Source organism: Sorex araneus, chromosome 6 (genome assembly GCF_027595985.1).
Source record: "Sorex araneus isolate mSorAra2 chromosome 6, mSorAra2.pri, whole genome shotgun sequence".
Lineage (NCBI taxonomy): Eukaryota > Metazoa > Chordata > Mammalia > Eulipotyphla > Soricidae > Sorex > Sorex araneus.
Genome location: NC_073307.1, coordinates 55,616,247 through 55,639,104, shown reverse-complemented (window position 1 = coordinate 55,639,104; position 22,858 = coordinate 55,616,247). Strand labels below are relative to the sequence as shown.

General features: G+C 35.2%; 2 protein-coding genes, 1 long non-coding RNA gene and 2 other non-coding genes across 5 annotated transcripts in view; all 5 read right to left on the bottom strand.

The window, feature by feature from the left end:
* Window positions 1–9,662: 9,662 nt before the first annotated feature.
* LOC129405549 (uncharacterized) lies at window positions 9,663–12,815 on the bottom strand. Its single transcript, XR_008630644.1, has 2 exons — window positions 11,868–12,815; window positions 9,663–9,906 (listed from the first exon to the last, which is right to left on the bottom strand). It is a non-coding gene; the product is annotated as an uncharacterized LOC129405549 (long non-coding RNA).
* On the bottom strand, window positions 10,504–10,572 carry LOC129406371 (small nucleolar RNA SNORD64). The gene has a single exon (XR_008630971.1). It is a non-coding gene; the product is annotated as a small nucleolar RNA SNORD64 (small nucleolar RNA).
* On the bottom strand, window positions 12,744–12,817 carry LOC129406380 (small nucleolar RNA SNORD107). Its single transcript, XR_008630976.1, has one exon. It is a non-coding gene; the product is annotated as a small nucleolar RNA SNORD107 (small nucleolar RNA).
* Window positions 12,818–17,494: 4,677 nt separating this feature from the next.
* The window catches only part of SNRPN (small nuclear ribonucleoprotein polypeptide N), an 18,906-nt gene continuing 13,542 nt past the window's right edge, over window positions 17,495–22,858 (bottom strand). Inside the window, exons 4-8 of the mRNA XM_004617560.2 lie at window positions 22,684–22,795; window positions 22,098–22,250; window positions 21,233–21,371; window positions 17,756–17,881; window positions 17,495–17,665 (exon numbers count right to left, since the gene is read on the bottom strand). Of these exons, the coding sequence (XP_004617617.1) occupies window positions 17,628–17,665; window positions 17,756–17,881; window positions 21,233–21,371; window positions 22,098–22,250; window positions 22,684–22,795 (568 nt within the window). The 3' untranslated portion in view covers window positions 17,495–17,627. The remainder of the gene's footprint in view (window positions 17,666–17,755; window positions 17,882–21,232; window positions 21,372–22,097; window positions 22,251–22,683; window positions 22,796–22,858) is intronic.
* SNURF (SNRPN upstream open reading frame) overlaps window positions 22,684–22,858 on the bottom strand; it is a 25,618-nt gene continuing 25,443 nt past the window's right edge. The window contains exon 7 of the transcript XR_008630657.1: window positions 22,684–22,795. The gene's annotated coding sequence lies outside the window, so the exon portion shown is untranslated. The remainder of the gene's footprint in view (window positions 22,796–22,858) is intronic.

Below are 22,858 nucleotides of genomic sequence, written 5' to 3'. Positions count from 1 at the left end.
TTAGTAACATTTTAAAACATTTTGTAAAGAAATGACTTGCATCACAAGCTGCTATCACTTGGCAAAATAAGATATAATTACATATCCATTAAAAATAAAAACAATTTATATAAAGGCTCAAAAAATTCAGTAAAAGGTAAATTTTTTCTAAATAAACTTGATACTTGTATTAAGTGAAATGTTCAAAACTATCACATTATTTCTACTCACTAATATCCATGTGTATATAAAAATACTTATCACTAATGCTTTGAACTCTATTACACATGAGTTGTCTTTTAAAAATTATAGCAATATAATAAAAACTAAATGAATGAGAATATTAAAAGATTATTCTGCCGTATGTTATTTGAATATGGAACATTCTTTTTACTGAATTAAATACTATAAATTAACTATTTAAAAAACAAAATAATTCACACAGTTTCTAAGATGATCCACAAAAGAGCATTAGAATTCTGTCTAACTATTGCTTGATTAGACAAATGTATACATACTATATCTAGAGACAAAAAAGAATGACACAAATGAATCATACAACATAGATCAGAAAACTGCCCAGACTACCCTTGTCCATAAACCTCATAACCACTAAGCATGCTAATAGCTAGTGATCATTTTGATGTTTTTCTGATATTTAAAAATATGTTTATTAGCAATATTTATATACTTTAAATATTTTAAAGAGTTAAGTATATATACAGCATTCTAAATGTCACACTCAACAATGTATAGGCTTGGTGTACCATTTCAATTCTAAAAGAAAATCAAAATTTTTGTAAAAATATCTGTAAATAGTATGTATCTGTATATTTATAAACTTATACTGTTTAAAAGCAGATTCATTTGATCAATGAGCACAGCAGATATTTTCCTCATTATCACCAAGTGTATACAGGAGTCATTTAACATTTGAAATATATATTTCACCAAAATTCAACAATAATATTTACTCTGCATATGGGGAATTGAGGTAAGAATATGCATATGGAGTGTTTGTTTCTATACACCTATACTTATAGAAGTTCATATATAAAAATAATGATGTATTTATGCATACATAAAGCACTTTCCTGACAAACATTCGAGAAAAATTAAATTTGAATTATGAAAATTATACAATTTCACATAATTAGAAAAATATAGGGTAATTATATACTATAAGTATTTTAGTTAGTTACTCAAGACCACAAAAAGAAACAAAACATTTGGAAAAATAAAACCTACTTACTAAAAATACTAAAGTTTATAACTTTAACATTTAAATATATTTCTAAAAATTAAAAAATACGTATACAAAAATATTTAAGTTATGTTACCTTATATTTAATAATATGAACTAAAAAATGCTATAAAACAATTTCAAAATAGATATGGGAATGGTATAGTAATTCTATTTGTTAAAATAAATTCTTGTTTTGATATCAACTTGGTATTTACAAAATATACAATCAGGAGCAAATTGTTTGCAGCTGTTATGAAACAAAAGCATTTTATTATCATACACATAGCAGCCTTGGAACATTTTAGTTTCCAATGTTGATAAACTAAAAATTTATCAGTTCTCCAATGATTAAAAGAAGAACATAAACTATGGCCAGAGTGATAGTACAGAAGGGTGATGGTGCCTTGCATGTGGCAGACCTAGGTTTAGTCCCTGGCATCCCATATGGTCCCTGGAGCAATGCCAGGAATAATTTCTGAATGCAGGGTCAGATATAAGCCCTGAGCATCACCTGGTGTGGCCCATAAAAGATAAAATAAAATAAACATAAACTGGTAATTGGTAGAAGTTTCCAATCTAAAATTTTTAATAAAAACTGTCAATCACACATATGCACAAGTGCATGTATGTGAATAAGGGTTCATACATATGCTTATATAATGAAATATAGTATGTCTGAAATACCTATAAATGAAGAACTAAAATTTTAAAGAATATATAAAGAAATAGCCCCTTCCTCTGTGCACCTGTTCACACAGAAAACATAATTTGACATTCAATAGAGAAAACATTTTTATACATTTACAAAATATGCACACGAGTTCTTATGTTTAAAAGCACATCTATAATATATATAATATAGCATTACTTTCCTCATCCAATGATTTAATAACTACAGATTTAATACAGCTTGCAAATATATGTATAAAAATGTATCAAAAATTTAAAGCAGAATGAATGCCAGTTAAAAGACTGAGAAATAAAAAATATTTTCATAAAAAAAACACGGGATATTACACATGACTGATGTTACAACATGAAAATGATTCTAAAGATGTGATGAACAAAATACATATCCATGTTTAAGTTTATAATTAGTGATGTCTAGACATAGATAATATTATAAGAAAATCATGTAACAGATAAAAATACTACCAGAAATAAATGCTCAGAGAGAATTTTAGCAATTCTGCTGGAAGGGAAAAATATTCTTGCTTTTAATAATAGAACATTTATCAAATAGATGCAGATTTCCAACATCTGTCTGTAGAGTAAAACCTTGTGTATGTTCCAGATCTTTGGATATAAGTGTTTGCGCATTATTCTTTCCTTAACTGCTTTCACCTAAACTTAGCTGTTTTGGTTCATGTAATGACATAAAAATTCCTCTCAAGTAATGAATAAAATAATAACTTAAACTTTGATTCATAAATTAGCATTATCTCTAAGATAATGCAACACAGTATATTTTAAATGTTTCCATTCTTTTAACAATTTTTATCAAGAACAAAAAACTACCACATATGAATATTTCTGTAAATTTATTAACAATATCAATAAATTTAAAATGTCACAAAAATCATATTTACTGATCTCAGACAAAATTTTCTCAGAATGCACTAATTCCATTTATGTTATACATAAATAGAAAATCTTGCAGACTTGAAAGTAAATTTCTAAATTTTTTTTTAGATAATTCTCCAATTAACATATTTTAGAAACTTCTCTAGCATCCTGGTACCAGTTGATAAGATCAATAAACAAAAAGTATACAGGCTCATGGCCAGAGTGGTAGTACAGCAGGGAGGGTATTCCGCCTTGCATGCGGCTTATCCCAGTTCGATCCCCCGTATCCCAAATGGTTACCAGAGCAATGCCAGGAATAATTCCTGAATGCAGTGCCAGATACCCCTGGGCATCATCGGGAGTGATCTAAAAAGCCAAAAAATTAAAGTGCATAGGCTCATGAGTGTAGGCTGTGAGTGAATTTCATAAGAAAAATAAGCAAAGTATAAAACATGATAGTTTCATTAATATAGACACTTTTTCTCCTAAACTCCAATGAAGACTCCTTACCAATTCATAATTGAGTATATTCTAAATTCTGTTTCAATATAATTAATTAAACTCAAGGTTTTTTTAGGTTAAATTTTTCAGCTGTATATTTTTAAATAGTTAATAAAAAGTATTAAAATACTTAAATCTGGATCCAAAGTTATAGTACACAATCATGGTTCTTACTTCTCATATGCCAACATGGGTTTGATTCCTGGCATCCCAGATGGTCTCCCGAGACTGTGAAGTGGGAGCCCTGAGTAGAGAGCCAAAAAGTAGGCTGTGACCACTGCCAGTATCTGCTTGAAAATGTTGCTTGGAAACAAAAATTTGTATATATATGTAGGAATATTGTTAGATGGGTTTACAATTATTTTAAGGTTAAATGGTATAGTTTGGCAATACAAATATTCTTGTTTCTTTTCAATTTTAAATATCAATTTGACAAATGATATGTAAATATGTTCAGGATAGTCGCATTAGTTTTATCTGAAAACTTGAAACTCTAAGTTGTATTTAACCTTCTTAATCAAACAATCCTGCAAGATTCAGTGTTTCTACTTCATGTAAATTTTGTTGCCCAAATCTGCTAAACAGAATTTAAAATAATTTAATAGATAATTACCATATATTTGAATTTTTGGAAGATGTCTGGAAGAAACTGTGTTGTTTCATGATGTTATAATAGAGAAATAAATGAATAGAGTAGAAAATGCAGAAAATAGTTCTACAAGGGGTGTCAGCAAAAGACATGAATTTGGCATGCTGTTGACATGAAGACATAAGTTTACATAAAGGAATACATTTCCCCAGAATTCTAGAAGGTTTACATTTCCCCATAATTCCAAAAGTAAAAATATTCTAGGGGCTGGAGCAATATTATAGCAGGTAAGGAACAAGGCCAACCTGGTTCAATTCCCAGCATCCCATATGGTCCCCCGAGCACCGCTGGAAAAAAATCATGAGTGCAAGGCCAGGAGTAATCCCTGTGTATAACTGGATGTGACGAAAAAAGCAAGAAAAAAAAGTATTCCCCAGGTACTCCACAAGAATGTGAAATGAATTTTATTAGTGCAGGAGCATTCACTAATGTCATACTTTCATTATCTTGCTAGGTTAAGAAAAAAAATCACAAGCTATTTGTGATTTATTCAATGTAATCATTCTGACTGCACAACTTTCTGAATATTCTTACGGACAAGAGAATAAGAATGCAGTAATATGCTGGACAAGATCTCAGGGTTAAAAGTAGGTAAGGCATATTCTTGACGACCTTTCAGTAACAATATTGCAAACAACAATGCCCAAAAGAAGGGAGGCAGAGAGAGAGAGATAGCAAAGAAAACTGCCTACCATAAGGCAGGAAGTAGGAGTGGGGATGATGGGGACACTTTGCTGAGAAATGTACACTGGTGGAGGGATGGGTTTTAAAATACTGTATGACCTAAATTCAATCATGAATAGCTTTGTAATAGTCTATCTCACAGTGATTCAATAAAAAATCTTAAAAAGAATGAAGGAATATCACAAAATTAATAAATTTAAATGTTCAGTGACTAAAAGTGGAATATTTCTAGGTTTGTTAGCGTCACTTGATATCATCCAGACAGACAAAAGAAAATCTGAAGGTTAAAGGGGATGGGTTAGAAGTTGATAATATAATTAAAGGATGACAGCCAGAGCAATACAACAATGAATATGGTGCTTTCTATACATACGGCTGACCCGGATTCGATACCCTGTACCCCATATGGTCCTCCGTGCCCTGCCAGGAATGATCCCTGAGAACAAGGTCAGTTAGAGTAAGTCATGAGCACCAAGAGGTGTGGCCCAAAAAAGAAAAACTGAAAAAAACACCGACAAATTTCTCAGGTATAAAGTTCTCTTCCTCCAAAATCAAAAGGAATGACCAGTGGCTATCACATAAAATTTTTTATTCAATTTCCTTTGAAATTCTCAGCAATCTTTCTTAAGATCCATCTTTCTATAAATAACAGCAATTACGAACTAACTGGAAAATAGTACCTATTTCCCATCCATGAAAAAACTTATAGTCATAATTTTAAAGAGTTGAAAGTTTCATGATAATCAAAATTATCATCTTTGAATTATAGTCTTTTAAGAAATTGCACATTTTTTGTTTTACATAGATGTTTATGTAAAACAGTGCAGAATTAAAAATAAAAATTAAAAATTTGTTTCCATTAAAAAAATAGAAAAAAAATAATACATTAAAAAAAATACTTCCCAATTGATTCTCCCTGCCCCTACCTTGTAGTTTGTGGGGAGCAGTTAATCAATAATTTTTTTTAAAAATCACCCAAAATAATATGATTAATACTTTCAAATTGTCTTGATACTAGAATGCTTTGTTACCCCCTTATAAATAGGAGCTTTACACAAAAAAACAAATTCAAATAAGTGTGTTCTCTGGGTAGAGGTGGGTAATTTGACTACTCAACATCTATCCTCGGCTCTATGTTAAAGAGTGGTGGTACTGTGACCCATAAGTAATGTTGGGGAAACAACTAAGACTTGTCTACATGAAAGTGCTTTTCGCCCTATACTATCTCTCACCCTTCTTTTCACTTTATCAAATAGATTTACTTTCCAGTGACCTACCTGAAGTTGAAAGTATCTAATAAACTGATTAAAAGGGAAGTTGCTTTCTCTATAACAAAGCAATATTAAAATATGATAACGTCATATATCTAATTGATAAGGGCAGGGAAAACCAAATTCAAGATATTACCAATTATATGTTTCTTGCAATTACTTTACCAAATATTTCTTGAATTGGGGCTGGAGAGAGTACAGGATTAGGTTGTTTGCCTTCCAGGCTGACAATCCAAGTTCAATGCCTGACACCCTATATAGTCTTCAAAGACATACCAGGAGTGATCTCTAATCAAAAAACCCTGAGTATGCCCTGACTATTACTGGTGTGCACCACAAAACATTTCTTGCCACAGGGCCAAAGAGATAATATAGCAGTCAGGGCATCTGCTTTGCACATGGCATTTTGTATCCTATGTAATTCCAAACACTGACAAGAGTGATTCCTATGCACAGAGGCAGTAGTGAGCCCTGAAAATTTCCAGGTGTGGACCCAAAACCCAAAATCAAAAAAATAGTGAAAAACTAGTTTGCCTACACTCATGAAAACATGGAAAAAATTAAGGATAAACTGGAAACCAATTTTTTCTTTTATAATAGCCTAATTATTATACATCTTGTTCTTGTATGAACTGAAGCAATAGCACAGCGGTAGGGTGCGTTGCACGAAGTCGACCCACATTCGATTCCTTTGTGCCTCTTGGAGAGCCTGGCAAGCTACCTGTGGTGTATTCAATAAGTCAAAAACAGTAATAACAAGTCTCACAATGGAGACATTACTGGTGCCCATTTGAACAGACTGATGGATAACGGGACAACAGTGCTAAAGTGCTTGTTCTTGTATTAAGCCAATAATCTGCCAATATGAAAGTTAATTCATATCCACCAAGTACCTACTAGATGCCAACTATTATGCAAGTTTAGTACAACATCAACTTTTGTAGTCTTCATCAGTGAATACTACCAAAAATGGTCTATGCATTCTTGTAATTAGTACTTTTTAGTTTTTATTTTTTACAAATCATACTATGTTACAATCTTGGAGAAACAAACATTCTTATTAAGTATTATTTTGGTACCATTGATGGCCTTCATTCAGTGATTTAAAAAAAAGTGATTTAAAAAAATAGACACAATCTATCTAAAATTCAAAGCTACTGCAACTCAGAATGCTCAGAAATGCTCAGAAGGTTGCACACTACACAAAAGATAAGTAGGAGAACATAGGGTATTACATTCTGTCTCTCTATAAAAAATAAAACCCATATATTAGATATTACATCTTCAGAGATTTCAAAATCACAATGTTTTTCAAAACTCAATACCCATATACCCACTGTTTTTGCCAGTTTAACTGTCACTTAGAATGACCCAGAAGTGGATGTTTAAAGAAGATATGTAATTGAACAAAATACATGAATTAAGGAAACTGACATAAAATAATAATCTGATCTTGCTTTCCCCCAACTAGACAGAAATTTTCAAATATAGAGGTTAATACTACTACTTACACAACACCTATTATTTTCTAATGTTGTAGTTTCAGACTATATGCAGCAATACTCAGGGGCTATTCCTGACTGTGCTCAGAAGTGAACCCCACAGGATTCTCAGGAAATGTATATGATGCCAATGATTCAATTGGCAGTGAACATACACAAGGTAAGCACCTATACCCTGTATTATTTCTCTGGGTCCTAACTAGAACTATTCTTAAAATTTTATTAAGCAACTATGATATTAAGAATTGTACACCATACCTCAATAAAAATTCTAAATTTATTCCCTAAAAAGTTATTTCTTTGGCATCTCATTCAACATGAACTTGGCAGAAGTTTATATAGCTGATGCATTACTATGAAAACTATTAAAGGCAAACTTGTGGGTTTAGGAATGTGACTCAGAGTGTGGCATGTTTTTCATGTGTGATGCCATGAGTCTCATGCTAAGCATATCACAAAAATTTAAATGATAGTAATTTAAATCTTTCTTCAAATGGAGTATGATTTTTAAATATTAGTAATTATTTCTTATAAGATACATTAATTTATCTGGATTTCCATTTTATTTTTTGCTTTTTGTTTGTTTGGGGGGGGTCACACCCAGTTGAGGGCTTACTCCTGGCTCTAAGCTCAAGGATCACTGATGGATACTCTTGGACCATATAGGGTGCCCGGGATCAAACTTGGGCTAACAACATGCAAGGCAGGACCCTGCCTGTTTTTCTATCTCCCCAGTCCTTGGATTTATATTCGTAACAAAGTGACATGAATGCATCTATTTCCCTCTGCATTTGTCTTTAAAAAGAATACCTATCAGCCATTTCTATTTGCTATAATCTTGCAGCATAAACTGTTTGAATGAATTTTATTTACATCAATTCTCTCAAAATTCTCTTCTCATTTCATAATTGTAAACATTCTATACTATATTTAACATACTATATTTAAGTATTTCATACTTACAAAATTTAACACTTTTATTTATCCTAAATGAAATACTGCCAACTTTCCAGATCAATTTATTAAATCAGAAATTTAAACTCAAAAATGTATAATTTCTGTGGGTGAATTTCATGTTACTGATTGAAAAAGTTTTGCTTAACATAAACTATTTAAAAATAACCATTCTAATAAGTGCAGCAAAAACCTGCATCCCTATCATCCTGCTAAATCACAATTTCCAGAGGAAGCATTACAGAATACAGTCATCTCAAGAAAGTGTCATGTGGCGAAAGCCAGCTGAGATCTATAGACCTACCAGAAACACAAATTCAGGACAATGGTAAATTCTGACTTTTCTCTTATCCCTCACTATTATAATGTACAGTGTTGCTTTCTAATTGCTGTAGTATGTCTACCAATTTCAACAAATGTGACACAATTAAAGTTACATGTCTTCTTCACTGAACAACGATAACTATGAATTTAAACACTTTTTTCCTTCAAGACTTCTCTTGTCTTACCACTGTAATTAAAATCTGTTTCTATGCCAATTCCTTCCATTAATCTTTTTAATAAATTGCTTCTATATATAATTAACTATCAGCATACCCTTACAGGAATAATTAAGTTTAAGAAAAATAAGTCACTAAATCAACTCTCCTCCCTCAAATAAGAAGGGGCCAGAGAACTAATAGAATGGAAGTAACCCCAATTTGATTGCTGGAACAAAAAAATGGTCCCCCAAAGACCACCAGCAGTAATCCCAGAACATCAGTGGTGTGGCTCAACCACTCCCAATTGCCCCAAAATAAGCAAAAATTGATCATTATCAAAGGATTTGGGTTTGTATGAAATTTTCTTTAAGTAACAGAGTTCAAGAGCATTGTTATTTAGATGAAACAAAACTGAAACTAACATACTTCTTTCAATTCAACCTGCAAATAGCTACAGTAGGATCAATAAATTAAACAGAAAAAATTAATCTGGGACAGTAAAAGTTTCCAAAACTTCTTGCATAGGGAAAAACAGAAACTCAAAAAAGAAAATGGATAGAAAAAATATTTATGAACTTCTTAATAGAAGGAAGTAATTCTGGGAGCTGGGCATGTAGTTCGGTAACAAAACATAAACTTCTCTTTTGGGCTTAATCCCAAGCACTAAAAGAGATAAATAAAAGAATGGAAGGAACATGAAGAATTCTGAATCCAGGTAATTTTATACTGTGAACTAGTCCAGCCACCTGCCAATCTACTGCAGTAATTAAAACCATTTATTCAAAGCCACCTTAATATATTAAGAAAAGCAGCTAAGGCACTGGTATATCCAATTGTTTCTATACTTTATTTTCAAATGAGATATTTGTATTTTTTTAAGCATCTTAGTTATACAGTGATGATCATAGGTTAAAAAAATGACTCAGGTGGGGCGGGAACAATAGTACAGTGGGTAGGGTGTTTGCCTTGCATGTGGCCAACGTGGGTTCAATCCCCAGCATCCAATGTGGTCCTCCAAGCACAGCCAGGAGTAATTCCTGAGTGCAGAGCCAGGAGTAACCCCAGAACATCGCTGGGTGTGAGCCAAAAAGAAAAAAAAAAGACTCAGGTAAATATTATAAAACTCACTTCAGGGGACCAGAGTGATAAAACAGAAAGCATAGGGCATTTGGCTTCATATGCTTGAACTGGGTTTGATTCCAACACCATATCTAGTTTCCAAAAACATCAGGAGTGATCCCAGAAATCCCAGATAAGGCTCCAAAACAAAAAACCTCAATTCAAAAGTTTTATGGTATTTATAAAACCAGTTCCTCCACAGTTCATAATCAGATGAAAACCATCATGTCAATTTATTTTAGACAGTATTGAAACTCAAAACATCTGGAGAGATAGTACTATAAGTACAGTACTAGCACTATGTGGTTAGTCTGGGTTCAATTCCTGGTACGCCACATAAAGGTCTGTACACAGGAATATGAGTACAAAGCCTTGAGTTAAGCCCTGAGCTTAACAGGTATGCCCCCCAACACCCGCAAAAAAAATCTACAGCTCCAATATCTTTCTTACAATTGATAAGATTAATTAGAAATATCCATGTGAAATTTAGAATTTAAGAAGTGAGGCTCAGAGCATTTTTATTCCCAGTTCTGGGACTGACACTTGGACTGGACTTCAGAGCACTCAAACACCGAGCTTTACTTCATCATGCTCAGTAGACATAGCTCATCATGAATTCAGCCAATGTCTTTCCCAATTTCTAGTAGAGTTAAGAAAGGAATCAATACCTGCACACAACAAGTCTTTAATGACAGGAAACAAACTCCCTTGGCTTGGAAAAATATTTTGTATAAAAATCATATCTGGTTGCGGGTACCAATAAAGGGCTGGGGATTGAATTTGAGACACCAAAATGCAGTATTCTGGGGCAATACAGGCTGTGATAAAGGCTTATCCTAGCTCTTGTCTCAGAGATCACTCCTGATAGTATTCAGGGTATATAACATGGTAGGCTAAGGACCGAACTAAGGTTGGCTGCATGCATATAAGAGAAGCGCTTTACTCATGATACTATCCTCTGGACCCAGATCCTAGATTTTAAAGAGCCACTAATAATAGCTTACATTACACTTTCACGTAATAGTTCAACAAACTGAAAGGTGAATTTTCCAAATCTGAATTGATATAAAATATAGAAATTCTAAATTTCTCCATTAACGTTTTTGGTGGGGGGAAACACCCAGGAATGCTCAGAAATCACATCTGGTAGGGCTAGGGGGACCATCTGGGATGCTGATGACTGAAGCTTGGTCTGTTGTATGCAAGGAAAGCACCTGCGCACTATCCACTGTACTATCACTCTGGCCTCTCCATTAAATGTATAGAAATTAATTTAATGACATAGATTGCTTCTAAATTCAAACAGAATATTTGGGTTATATATATACAATACAATATAGAAGATTCTGTAGGATAAGTAAAAATTAAATCAAATCAAAAAGGCAAACCATAAAGTTTAAAAATAAGATAACTGATAATTATCAAGGAAACTTACTGGCATGGTAATATAATTTAAATTATATCATGGACACAGTAGAGAACACTATACTCCTGTTTGTCTTATTGCTTTTTTTCTGTTTTGTTTTGAGACCACACCCAGTGGTTCTGGGGCTTACTTCTGAATTTGTCCTTAAAGATCAGTAATGATGGGGTTCAGAAGACCATATGGGTTGCTAAGGATTAAACGAGTCCACTGCATCAAGGCAAGTGCCCTGGACACTATACTATGTCCCAGTCCCTAATTTCCTGCTTCTTGTCACTATTGTTTTTCTGTTTCTTGAGTAATATATGTAAAATTACAGAAACTAAGTACTGTATTTTAAAACATCTTTGTTTCTATTACGCACATACTCACATAAATGAACTAAAACATGTTGTACAAATGAGTTCTTTATAATATGGAAAATAGCTCAATGAGTTCAGATATATAAATATCCACCCTTTTAAACCACTTCACCTTTTGTAGACACTTACCACTGTTCTTTCAAATCATTCAAATCATTTCAAATCATTCACAATAATTGTTACATTACTTCCTGGATTCTTATGAACTTCCCCTACTTCATTTGCAATTAATTAAATGTATCAAAGGAAGTTAACTTAGAAAAGTCCCCTCTGTTGGAGTCTTAATTTCTTTCCCAAAATGAAATTTTCTGAATGACAAGACAGAAAATATTATTTTAGCAGCATAAATTCAGAAATTATTAATTTCTGTCCTACATTAAAACATCCTAAATTACAATACATGGAAAGATATTATTTAAGCAGCATTAAATTAGGTAACAACCAGATATTTTCCTCAGAAATGTTCCTCAAACACCAAGATTGTGTGTACTACACTTCACAAAATAGTATGTGAAGGCACTTACCAGCCTGTTTAAGAATGCATGTCCCATAAGTATTCTCCTCTTGGACATCTTTTAGAGACAATGTTTTAGCATATAGTGTTTGATGAAAGAGTTGCATTCTCATTTTTACATGATCTTGCTTTCATCTCATCACACATGTATGCCTTATAGGATCCAAGGATGAACTTTCCTTTCTTGGCTTGCAACAACACTCACAGAGATACACAAATCATACACATAAATATATACACACATCACATACATAGAAACATCACATAGACAACATATATACACATGATATGCACATATGGGAAAAAAGAAAAAGAAAAAATAATCACTAGCTCAGAAAACATACATGAAAATTTTTAAAAGGGTATTAAAAAAATTTGCAAAGTGTAGTATATTACACTGCCAATTCTAAATACCCAAAGATTTTTTTACACAGACAAAATTGTCTCTTGAGTTTAAATTCTCTGAAAAATTTAGTGAGGCACATTGACTGGATTTCAGAATATTATTTTAAGCTCAAATTTTGAAATCAGTATATTCAGACAAGGTCCTGTATCATCATTAATCTAGCCAAGGCCTCTAAAAGGTACTTTTACTTTTATTTAAAATCAATTTACCTGTAGCAGATTATGTTTCCGTCCAAAATAAAGGTAATACAATTTTAGTCTCACTGTGATAGTGGTAAGAATCTGCAATGACACACAACAACAACAAAATTAGCGCTCAAAATCTCTCTCGTATTAGAGTCATCACCAAAGTGAGCTAGCATCACTGTATCAGACTGTAAAATCTAGGGCTGTAATGATACTAGAGCAGGGAGGATGCTTAACTTGCACGTGACTTAAATTTCATCCCCTGCACCACTAGTCACCCCCATGCTAGCCAGAGCTGATCCCTCAGCACAGGGCTAAGACTAATTCCTAAGCACTACTGGGTTTGCCATCCCAACAAGAAAATACTATCAAGTTGTACAAGACAAAAAAATCCAAGATAAAATGTGTTGCCTTGCTTAATAAAATTCAAAAACTGGGTAATTTACTGAACAAGTGATCAATCCCAAGGAACTTAAAATGAAAAGAAAAAATATCTAGCAATGTATTAAACTGAATAACATGTGCATTAAAATTTCATATTATACAGAACCACTGTTACATTATTCAATAAGAACACACTATATGTCATTAAATGTTAACAGTATATCTTCCTAATTTCTGAAAAAAGTTTATGAAAATTCTAAACAAGCAATATATCACTGAACTGCATAAAATACTTTTCTTATTCTCCTATACAGACATAAAGAAAATAAAACATCCATTTGGATTGCAAAAGCTTCTGATCTTATTTTATGTGCCATTGAAGAAGATGAGGTAAAAAAAAATTAAAAAGGGTCAAATACTGAGTTCCAGGGGCCAGGAAGTATAAGAAATGGGAAAATGCAAGAAAATGATGGCTGGAAGAATAAGTCAGGATGGGAGATGTGTGCCAAAAGTAGACAACGGACCAAAAATGATGAACTCTCAGTGTTTGTGTTGCAAGCCATAATGCCCAAAAGTAATGAGAGAATATGGGAAATATTGTCTGCCATGGAAGCAGGGGGAGGGTGGGAAAGGGGGGTTATACTGGAGATATTGGTGGTAGGGAGTGTGCACTGGTGGAGGGATAGGTGCTTGATCATTGTGTGATTGTAACCCAAACATAAAAGCTTGTAACTATCTCATGGTGATTCAAGAAATTAAAAAAAAAAGAAATGGGAAGGTGCTAATCAAATGGCATGCATTTTCAAGCATCAAATAAATTAAGTATCGCAGGTCTAATGTGTACCATTCATCATAACCAGTTAAAATTTTTACATTGCATACACAAAATTTACTATGCAGTAGTTCTTTATTGTTTTGACTTTCAAAACAGAAATGTGGGTTGAAGAGATAGCACAGAGAGGAGGTAAGCTATCTACGGGATTCAATCCAGGGCACCCTGTATGGTCCCCGAGTTTCACCAGAGATGATCTCTGAGTGCAGAGGCATGTTTAAGTCCTGCATATGCTGGGTATAGCAGAAAAAGTGAAAAAAAAATACTAACTTGATGATGAACATGACTTAATGCTAAAGTAACACTGAGTCATGAAGAAAGCCCTGGGCCCTGGGTTTCTTCCTCCTCAAAACAAAAGACATGAACTATGTAAGGTGATGTCTGTTTTTTTTTTTGGAAGTTATTCACATATAAAAATGCATCAAATAGCGAAGTTGTGGGGATTAAGTGATGCTATTAATCAATTTTACAAGTAATGGAACGAAAAATTGCAACACTTCTAAAATTTAACATGATTACATAATTAAGCACTGGTGAGTTTATAAATCATGTCTCAAATTTGACAGGTTCTAATTATAGTCTAGTCAATCATATAAAATAAAAATATCACAGAATAACTGTAAAAGCAAAGAATTCAAGCAGCATAATTATTCCTTCAGTTATGGGATTAGGAACTGTTCCATAAAATGCATGACCTATAGAGACATTTCCTGAATTACGATTGAATTATAATATTTTAACTTTACAATGGTATGAAAGTAATTAAATAAAGATTATATTATAGGGGGCTAGAGCAATAGCACAGCAGGTAGGGCATTTGCCTTGCATGAGGCCAAACCGGGTTCAATTCCCAGCATCCCATAAGTTCAACTGAGCACTACCAGGAGTGATTCCTCAGTGCACAGCCAGGAGTAAACCCCTAGGTTTGACCCAAAATCACTGGATGTGACCCAAAAAGTAAAAAAAAATATATTCCCCTGTGAGTTTGAATAGTAGCATTAAGTTGCCACTCTCAAGAACTAAGCTACTGTGAGCTTTTAAGGACAAATATTAGACAATTAGTAGGGGAAATGTATGCAAGTTGGATAAATTTTTAGTAAATTAAAATTCAAATGAATAAAAACCAATAGGTTGAAAGTCAACTGTGTTTTGGATGGGATATGTGCTCATTTGAATCATAGGAGTGTTAAATATTTTACATATTTGTTTGGCTTTTTGGGTCATACCCTGTGATGCTCAGGGGTTACTCCTGGCTTTTCACTCAGGAATTAGTCCTGGTGGTGCTAAGAGGACCATATGGGATACTGGGAATTGAGCCAGGATCGGCCACTTGCAAGGCAAACACCCTACCCACTGAACTATAGTTCCAGCCCCCTGTTAAATATTCTAAACGACACAACATATAAAGTTTTGAACGTGATACACTGTACAGATCTATAATCCATTCCAAAATAGACTTTTATAGATAAATTACAATTTGCTATGTCCCAACATGCCTTTAAGTATATGTTCCACAATGTTCTCAAATAATTGAATGAGGATGTAGAACAGAATTATCACCAAAGTGAACACATTCAAAATAAACATCTTATAGAATTGAGTTCTTTTCACTCACCTCTAATTTCCAAGTGAGCCTTAAGGAAATATTTGAGAACATATTTTCTTCTAATACGTTGTACTCCTGCCAAAACCTACCAGCCATTCATTCCAGCTGCTCTACACTAGGAATTTTTCTTCCAAAGCAGAAACAGAACCACAAATCATTAGAACTTTTTCCAGAGAACATAATAGCACCAACAAACAAAAAATGCAAAAATATGCAACCTACACAATTCTTACCAGAAAAAATGTATTTATATATGAATTGTTTAAATAAAATGGCTTTGGCTCCAGATATAGTATTTTATAAGCTAACATGTATATCAGTAAAGACTCATTTCTAAATTAAAACCCAAGCAATAAAATTGAAAAAGTTTTTTCTATAGTTAACGGATCTAAACCCAGATTTTTTTGGTCAATTATTAACTATTTAAGTAACAAAGTCTGTCAACTCCTTGAGAAAAATATCAAGTGATGTTGGAGATAGGACATTGGAGAGGGCATTTGCCTGCATGAGGCCCACCTGGATCCATCCTCAGCATTGGACTGCAGCACTTCTAGGAGTAATTCGTGAGTGCAGAGCTAAGAGTAAACCCTGAACACCGATAGGTATGGCCCAAAAAGCCAAAAAAAGAAAAGAAAAATGCCAAAATATAGTGACTGAAGAGATAGTGCAGTGAGTAAGGCTCTTCCTTTGCATGAAGCCAACTAGAGTTTGATCCCTGGCATACTATATGATTCCTGAGCACCAACAGAAGTGATTCCTGAGTGCAGAACCAATAGTAACCCCTGAGCATTGGCAGCTTTGACCCATAGTCTTTTAAAAAAATGACAAGGGACTGGAGCACTAGCACAGCAGGTAGGACGTTTGCCTTGAATGTGGCCGGCCCGGGTTCGATTCCCAGCATCGTATATGGCTCCCTGAACACCACCAGGGGTAATTCCTGAGTGTAGAGCCAGGAGTAACCCTTTGTGACCCCAAAAAAGCAATAAAAAACAAAAAAATGACAAGTATGGCAAGAGTTATAGTATAGTGGGCAGGGCATTTGTCTTACAAGAGGCCAACCTAGGTTAGATTCCTAGAATACCAGATAGTTCCCCATACACTCCTAGTAGTAATTCCTGAGTACAGAGGCAGGAGTAACATCTGACCTCTGCCAGATATGGGCCAAAAACCAAAATAATAAAAAATAAATTTTCAAGTATGACAGAGGGCTACAGTTGGACATAATCTTACATCAAGTGTCAACTATATTTCAAAATGTATAAGATTATATCTTATTATCTCAAACATGAAAATCACTTAGCTCTCAGTACCCAGTTTTTTTCTTTAGTAAACATCATAAGTAAAAATAAAGAAGTACTTATTTTCAGGGAGTAAGGATTATCTTGGTAACACACAGCACAAAGGCATTATAAATGGTGTTTAACTGAAGCAAACATTCAAAAAAAAGAGTACCTTATATTTGAAATTATTTTAAGTAACAGTGTCTGTAAAATAATACTATGCTTTATAAATCCATTCATTACATCCCTATTTCATTTCAAATGTATAAGACAGAATAAAATAGAGGGCCAAGTGGGAATGTTGAACTTTAGCACATGACAAATTACTAAGAGTCCCTTCATCCTTAAAGATTACTAATCAACATTAGTCAGAACGCAGAATGTAAACATAAGAAAGCTAAAAAATTCCAACCATTTTTTAATATTTAAAAAGAAAATGACTTAAATGTGTGGATTTAAAAGGCTTAATCTTATCTATAAAAACAGCAATAAATCAGTCTTTACTTCAAACTCAATAATAACTATAGTCAAAACACATAGCACAGTATCTCAGTTTAATTTCTCTATGCATTTATTAACTAATAGTATGCAGTAGGAAGGAGACAGAAAGCTCACAAACACACTACACAGTTTCACAAGTCTCAAAGCAGGAAAAAAGTGACTAAGGAGGATTTCTAGAATTTTAGGGTCTTGGTGGACGCATTCCTGGGGGAGGTGGACCTGGAAAATATAAAGTAAAATTCCATAAGATGACAAAAACAAATATTCTGTGGTCAGGATGCATCAATAAGCAATAATATACCCACTCACCTCTAATTCCTGGTGGAGGGGGTCTCATTCCTGGAGGAGGCATGCCTATTGGTGTTCCTCGAGTAGGGGGAAGTCCAATTGGAGGACCCATAGGTGGTCTCATACCAGGAGGAGGAGCCATAATGCCTACAAATTAAAAATGATAAACATAATTCCTTATTTCATTAGTAAGTCAGTAATAATAGATAAAATTTACAGAAATAGTCACAGACAGCAAAGAGTTGAACATTTTTTCCTTGAATGCATTAAAGTTCCTCAACTCAAGAAAGCCTCTGGTTATTCATTAGTAGGTTTCCAGGTCCTGTGTGATAATCCAGAGTGATTTCTTTCCTAGTATGTGTCAAACCCAGAGCTACAGAACTACATATGTTCAGGAAAATCATCAGGAGTGATCCCTGAGTATACAAGTAGAGATTAAGCCCTGAGCTTTTTTTTTTTTTACCCCAACCCAGCACTGCTCAGGGAGCAAAAAACTGCTTCCTGGGATGGAGTAATTTGTGCAGAGGAAAGGCATTTGGCAAGCCAACCCTAGTTCTATGTCAGACTAGTAGGAGTAACTGCAATTCCTGCTTTGCCTCAGTCTTTAAGAAGTAACTCTAAACACAGAGTTTGAAAGTAGTGTGCCCAGTGCATGCTCACACACACATTCAGATACATGCCTGCCTGCCCACACTCCCCCCACATTCATCTGAAACATGAGAAACCATATTTCAAAGTCCAAGTTAGGAATATAGGCTGTCTTAACTCAGAATCTCCTTAGTAGTGTTTTTTTTAATTTATTTATTATTATTTTTAAAAAATTTTATTTCATTGAATCACCGTGAAAAAAGTTACAAAGCTTCCAGGTTTAAGTCTCAGTCATATAATGATCAAACCCCCATCCCTTCACCAGTGCATCTGTTCCCCCACCAAGAACTCCAACATACCCCCTCCCAACCCCCTGCCCTCACCTGAGTGGTCAAATCTTCACTTTATTCTCTCTATATTTTGGATACATTCAATATTTCAATGGAGAACTGACTATTATTATTTGGAATTTTCCCCCAACAATCAAACCTGCTGAAAAAGCATCATTTGATAGTTTGTTTTCCATTGTTGAAAATGAAGATTATAATAGGAGCTTTGTTATTTTAGCTCAGTTTACAGTCTAGATGCATTTCTATAAGTCTCTGGGTGCCAAACTGGTTTAATAGACCTCCTGGATCAGTCTTTAAGAAGCAGAGGGGCGGGTCAAAGGGAGGGTCAATGGGCAGGTGGGGGTGTCTAAGAGAGTGTCACAGGGCATGTAATAGGGCAGGACATAGGGCGTGTCACAGGGTGGGTCAGAGGAAGATGTGCCTAAGGGCGTGTCACAGGTGGGTCAGAGGGTGTGTCTAAGGGCGGGTCACAGGGTGGGTCAGAGGGCGTATCTAAGGTGTGTCTGAGTGGCTCAGAAGACTGGTGAAAGGGAGTCTAAGGGTGTGTCAGAGGGTGGGTCATAGGAAGGGTCACAGGGCATGTCATAGGGTGTTCTCCTCTTAGACACATCAGAGGGGACAGAGGGGAGTTGAGGGCTGTTCAAAGGGTGGGTCAGTGGGCAGTTGGGGGGGTGTCTGATGGTTCAAAAGGTGGGTCAGAGGGCATGTCACAGGGTGGGCTATAGGGTGTCTCACAGGGCAGGTCAGAGGGCGTGTAACAGGGTGGCTCCAAGGGTGGGTCACAGGGTGGGTCAGAGGGCGTGTCGTAGGGTGTGTCATAGGGAGTGTAGCAGGGTGTGGTGCAGGGCAGTTCTTAGGGCGTGGCACAGGGTGGGTCAGAGGGCATGTCTAAGTGGCTCAAAGGACTGGTGAAAGGGCGTCTTAGGGTGTGCCATAGGGCAGGTCACAGGGCATGTCATAGGGTATCTGCCCTTAGACATGTCAGAGGGGAGAGAGGGGACCTGAGGGCAGGTCAAAGGGCAGGTCAGTGGGCAGTTGGGGGTGTCTGAGTGGTTCAAAAGGCGGGTCAGAGGGCGTGCCTAAGTGTGTGTCATAGAGTGGGTCAGAGGGAGTGTCACAGGGCATGTCACAGGTAGGTCAGAGGATGGGTCATAAGGCTTGTAATAGGGTGGCTTCAAGGGCGGGTCTGAGTGGCTCAAAGGATGGGTGAAAGGGTGTGTCTAAGGGAGTGTCTCAGGGTGGGTCCTAGGGCTTGTCACTGGGTGGGTCAGAGGGCAAGTCACTGGGCATATGATAGGGTGGGTCATAGGGAGTGTAACAGGGCATGTCAGAGGGCGGGTGTTAAGGCGTGTCACAAGGTGGGTCAGAGGGCAGGTCTTAGAGTGTGTCACAGGGTGTGTCATGGACTGCTCCAGATCTCATCTGGGCTGAGGGCGTGATAGACACTAATTAATTTATTTAGGTAATTTTTTTTAATCAAGCATCTACCTTTTGGCTAGGTTTTACTCTAATTGATAAATATATAACAATGACTAATTAAAAATGTAATTTTTAACTTCAATGATCTAATATATTTGTTAAAGAGGTGGAAAGCTTGAAAGCGAACAAACAGAATAGGCTAATTTCAGATAATAAAAACTATAAAGACATTGCTAATACATAGCTGAATGATGGGAAAGTGACAGGGATGGAAGCTGGTTAAGATGTACATATTCATTGTGCTGGCCACTGACTTAAGTTTGTAAAAAAGATCACTAAAACTATTATAAAAAAAATTGAATGTGTTGGAGTGAATATGCAAATAAGATCTGCTTAGAGAGATATTTCAGTATTGATAGACATTGATATTTATAACTAGATAGAATAATAATAGTAGAGATAAAGATCAACTAAATTAACTGGATGCATTTTGGAGCTGGAAATTTAACTGATAGCTTTGGCATAGGATTGAAGAATTGAGGAATTCAAGACTGAATCAACTTATATTAGAGAATATGACATAAAAACACTTATTTATCTCATAAACAAATGAGATAAAGTGGTGCTATGAGAGTAATTGATATGTAGTAATATGCGGGCAATCTTAACATGAGGATGGTTTGGTGGTGGAAGGCTCTTTGAAGGTAATGTTGAACAGAGATGTACACAGGACATGAACAGTATAATAGTCTAAAAATCCCAATAATGTTGCCAAGGTTTGGTAGAGCAAGAGCTTGTTATATTATAAACTCACCAAGGAAGGGGAAATGCAGCAAGACACTGCTAAAGAGGAAAGCAAGAATCATAAAATAGCTGCTCACTACTTTGTTCCTGGACCTTTTTTAAATCACCAAATTCATTGGTTAGATAAAAAAGTTGTTAGTGGGAACTGGAAAAAGACCAGTATGTCTGAGGCTAGAATGAAGTTTTTTATAAAGTATTTTTCATTGATTGTGAGTCTGTGGTTATTAAATAATTAATAATGGATTATCATCATTTGTTAGAAAGATGTCATCTCTTCATAAACTAATAATTATACCCTATAGACATTTCTTTCACCTCTTATTCATCAGTTCATTACCTGGAGGTGGGGTTGCTCGGCCTACAGGTGTGGGTGGTGTCCCCCGTCCTGGTGGGTACTGTGTTGGGGCTCCAGCAATACTTGCAGTAGCAGCAACTGCAGCAGCTGCTACAGTGCCTCTTCCCTGTGGAGTCATTACCTGGGAAGGCAAGGTAAGCCTCAACCTCACATTTTTCTAATTCAAAAAGTAAATGGCTTTTAAAATAATGCACTGTTGCACTATCGTTCCGTTGTTCATTGATTTGCTCAAGCGGGCACCAGTAACGTCTTCATTGTGAGACTTGTTGTTACTGTTTTTGGCATATTGAATATGCCAGGGTCTGCCATGCAGGCAGGATACTCTCAGTAGCTTGCTGGGCTCTCTGAGAAGAATGGAGGAATTGAACCCAGGTCGGCCGTGTGCAAGGTAAATGCCCTACCTGCTGTGCTATCACTCCAGTCCTTTAAAGTATAATTTAAAACAATAATCCAACAATTTGGACTTTTCCCATCATTATCTTTAAAATATCTTAGAAACTAACATTCTCAATTACACAGAATTTACCCTTTTGCATTTCTTAATTCTTGTCTTATATTCATAGTTCTAAACATTCTCAATTACACAGAATTTCCCCTTTTGCATTTCTTAACTCTTGTCTCGTATTCATAGTTCTATCACTCACAACTGGAAGTGAATTACTCTTAGCTAGTGAACTAGGATTACCAGTCTATTACCTTTCTATTGTCCACTTATATAATGTATATTTCTCAATTCATAATACAGCATATACTAATGATATTTCAAAGACTGCACATTCGGGTTTTTAAATCTAATGAGGCTATTGGTGCTTTCTATGATTAGCATAAATCTCTCTGAGTTCCACACCTGTTGGGATGGCCCTCCAACTCCTCGGACAGGGCCAGCTAATCCAGCAGGAGCTTGGGGGATTGGGACACCAGCTGGAACCCCTCTGCCAGCTGCCCTGCCAACCCCAGGGCCTCCTGCAGCTCCAGCAAGTGGAACTCGAGCAATGCCAGTCTGAAAAAAATAAATTATACCTGAAATCAAATGATTTACCAAGGTTATCAACTATATGATTCTTAAAAGATCATGACATACACACCATTTTTCACATTCAGTTCCTGGCATTTCTTATATTTAAAAGGTAAAATGGCAAGTGCATCAAAGAGATAGCCTACAGAACTAAATCGACATTTATAAAAATTTAATACCATTTTTATTACCACACAGAGTGGAAATAAATCTGTCAGTACTGACATACCTAAGTAGTACCCAGCATATAAACCATATACATTAATGAACTAGAAAACCATTACTGTACCTAAGTATAGAATGAGATCAAATCCAAGGCACATTTTACTTGGAATGATATACCATCATTGCTGTACCCTGATTTCACAGACACTTTCAATAAAATGTCTTTTTAATTTAGATCCTACATCTTCCTTACATCTTTGGGAGGTGGTCCTTCCACAGTCATGGAAACCAAATTTTCCCCACGTAACAACACCAAACCCAAAACCCGCTTTTCTTCACGCTCCGGCTGTTTTGCATTCTTTGGCCTATAAAAGAAGCAAATTTTCATAAGATATATAGAAGATAGACATAAAATATACATCATTAAC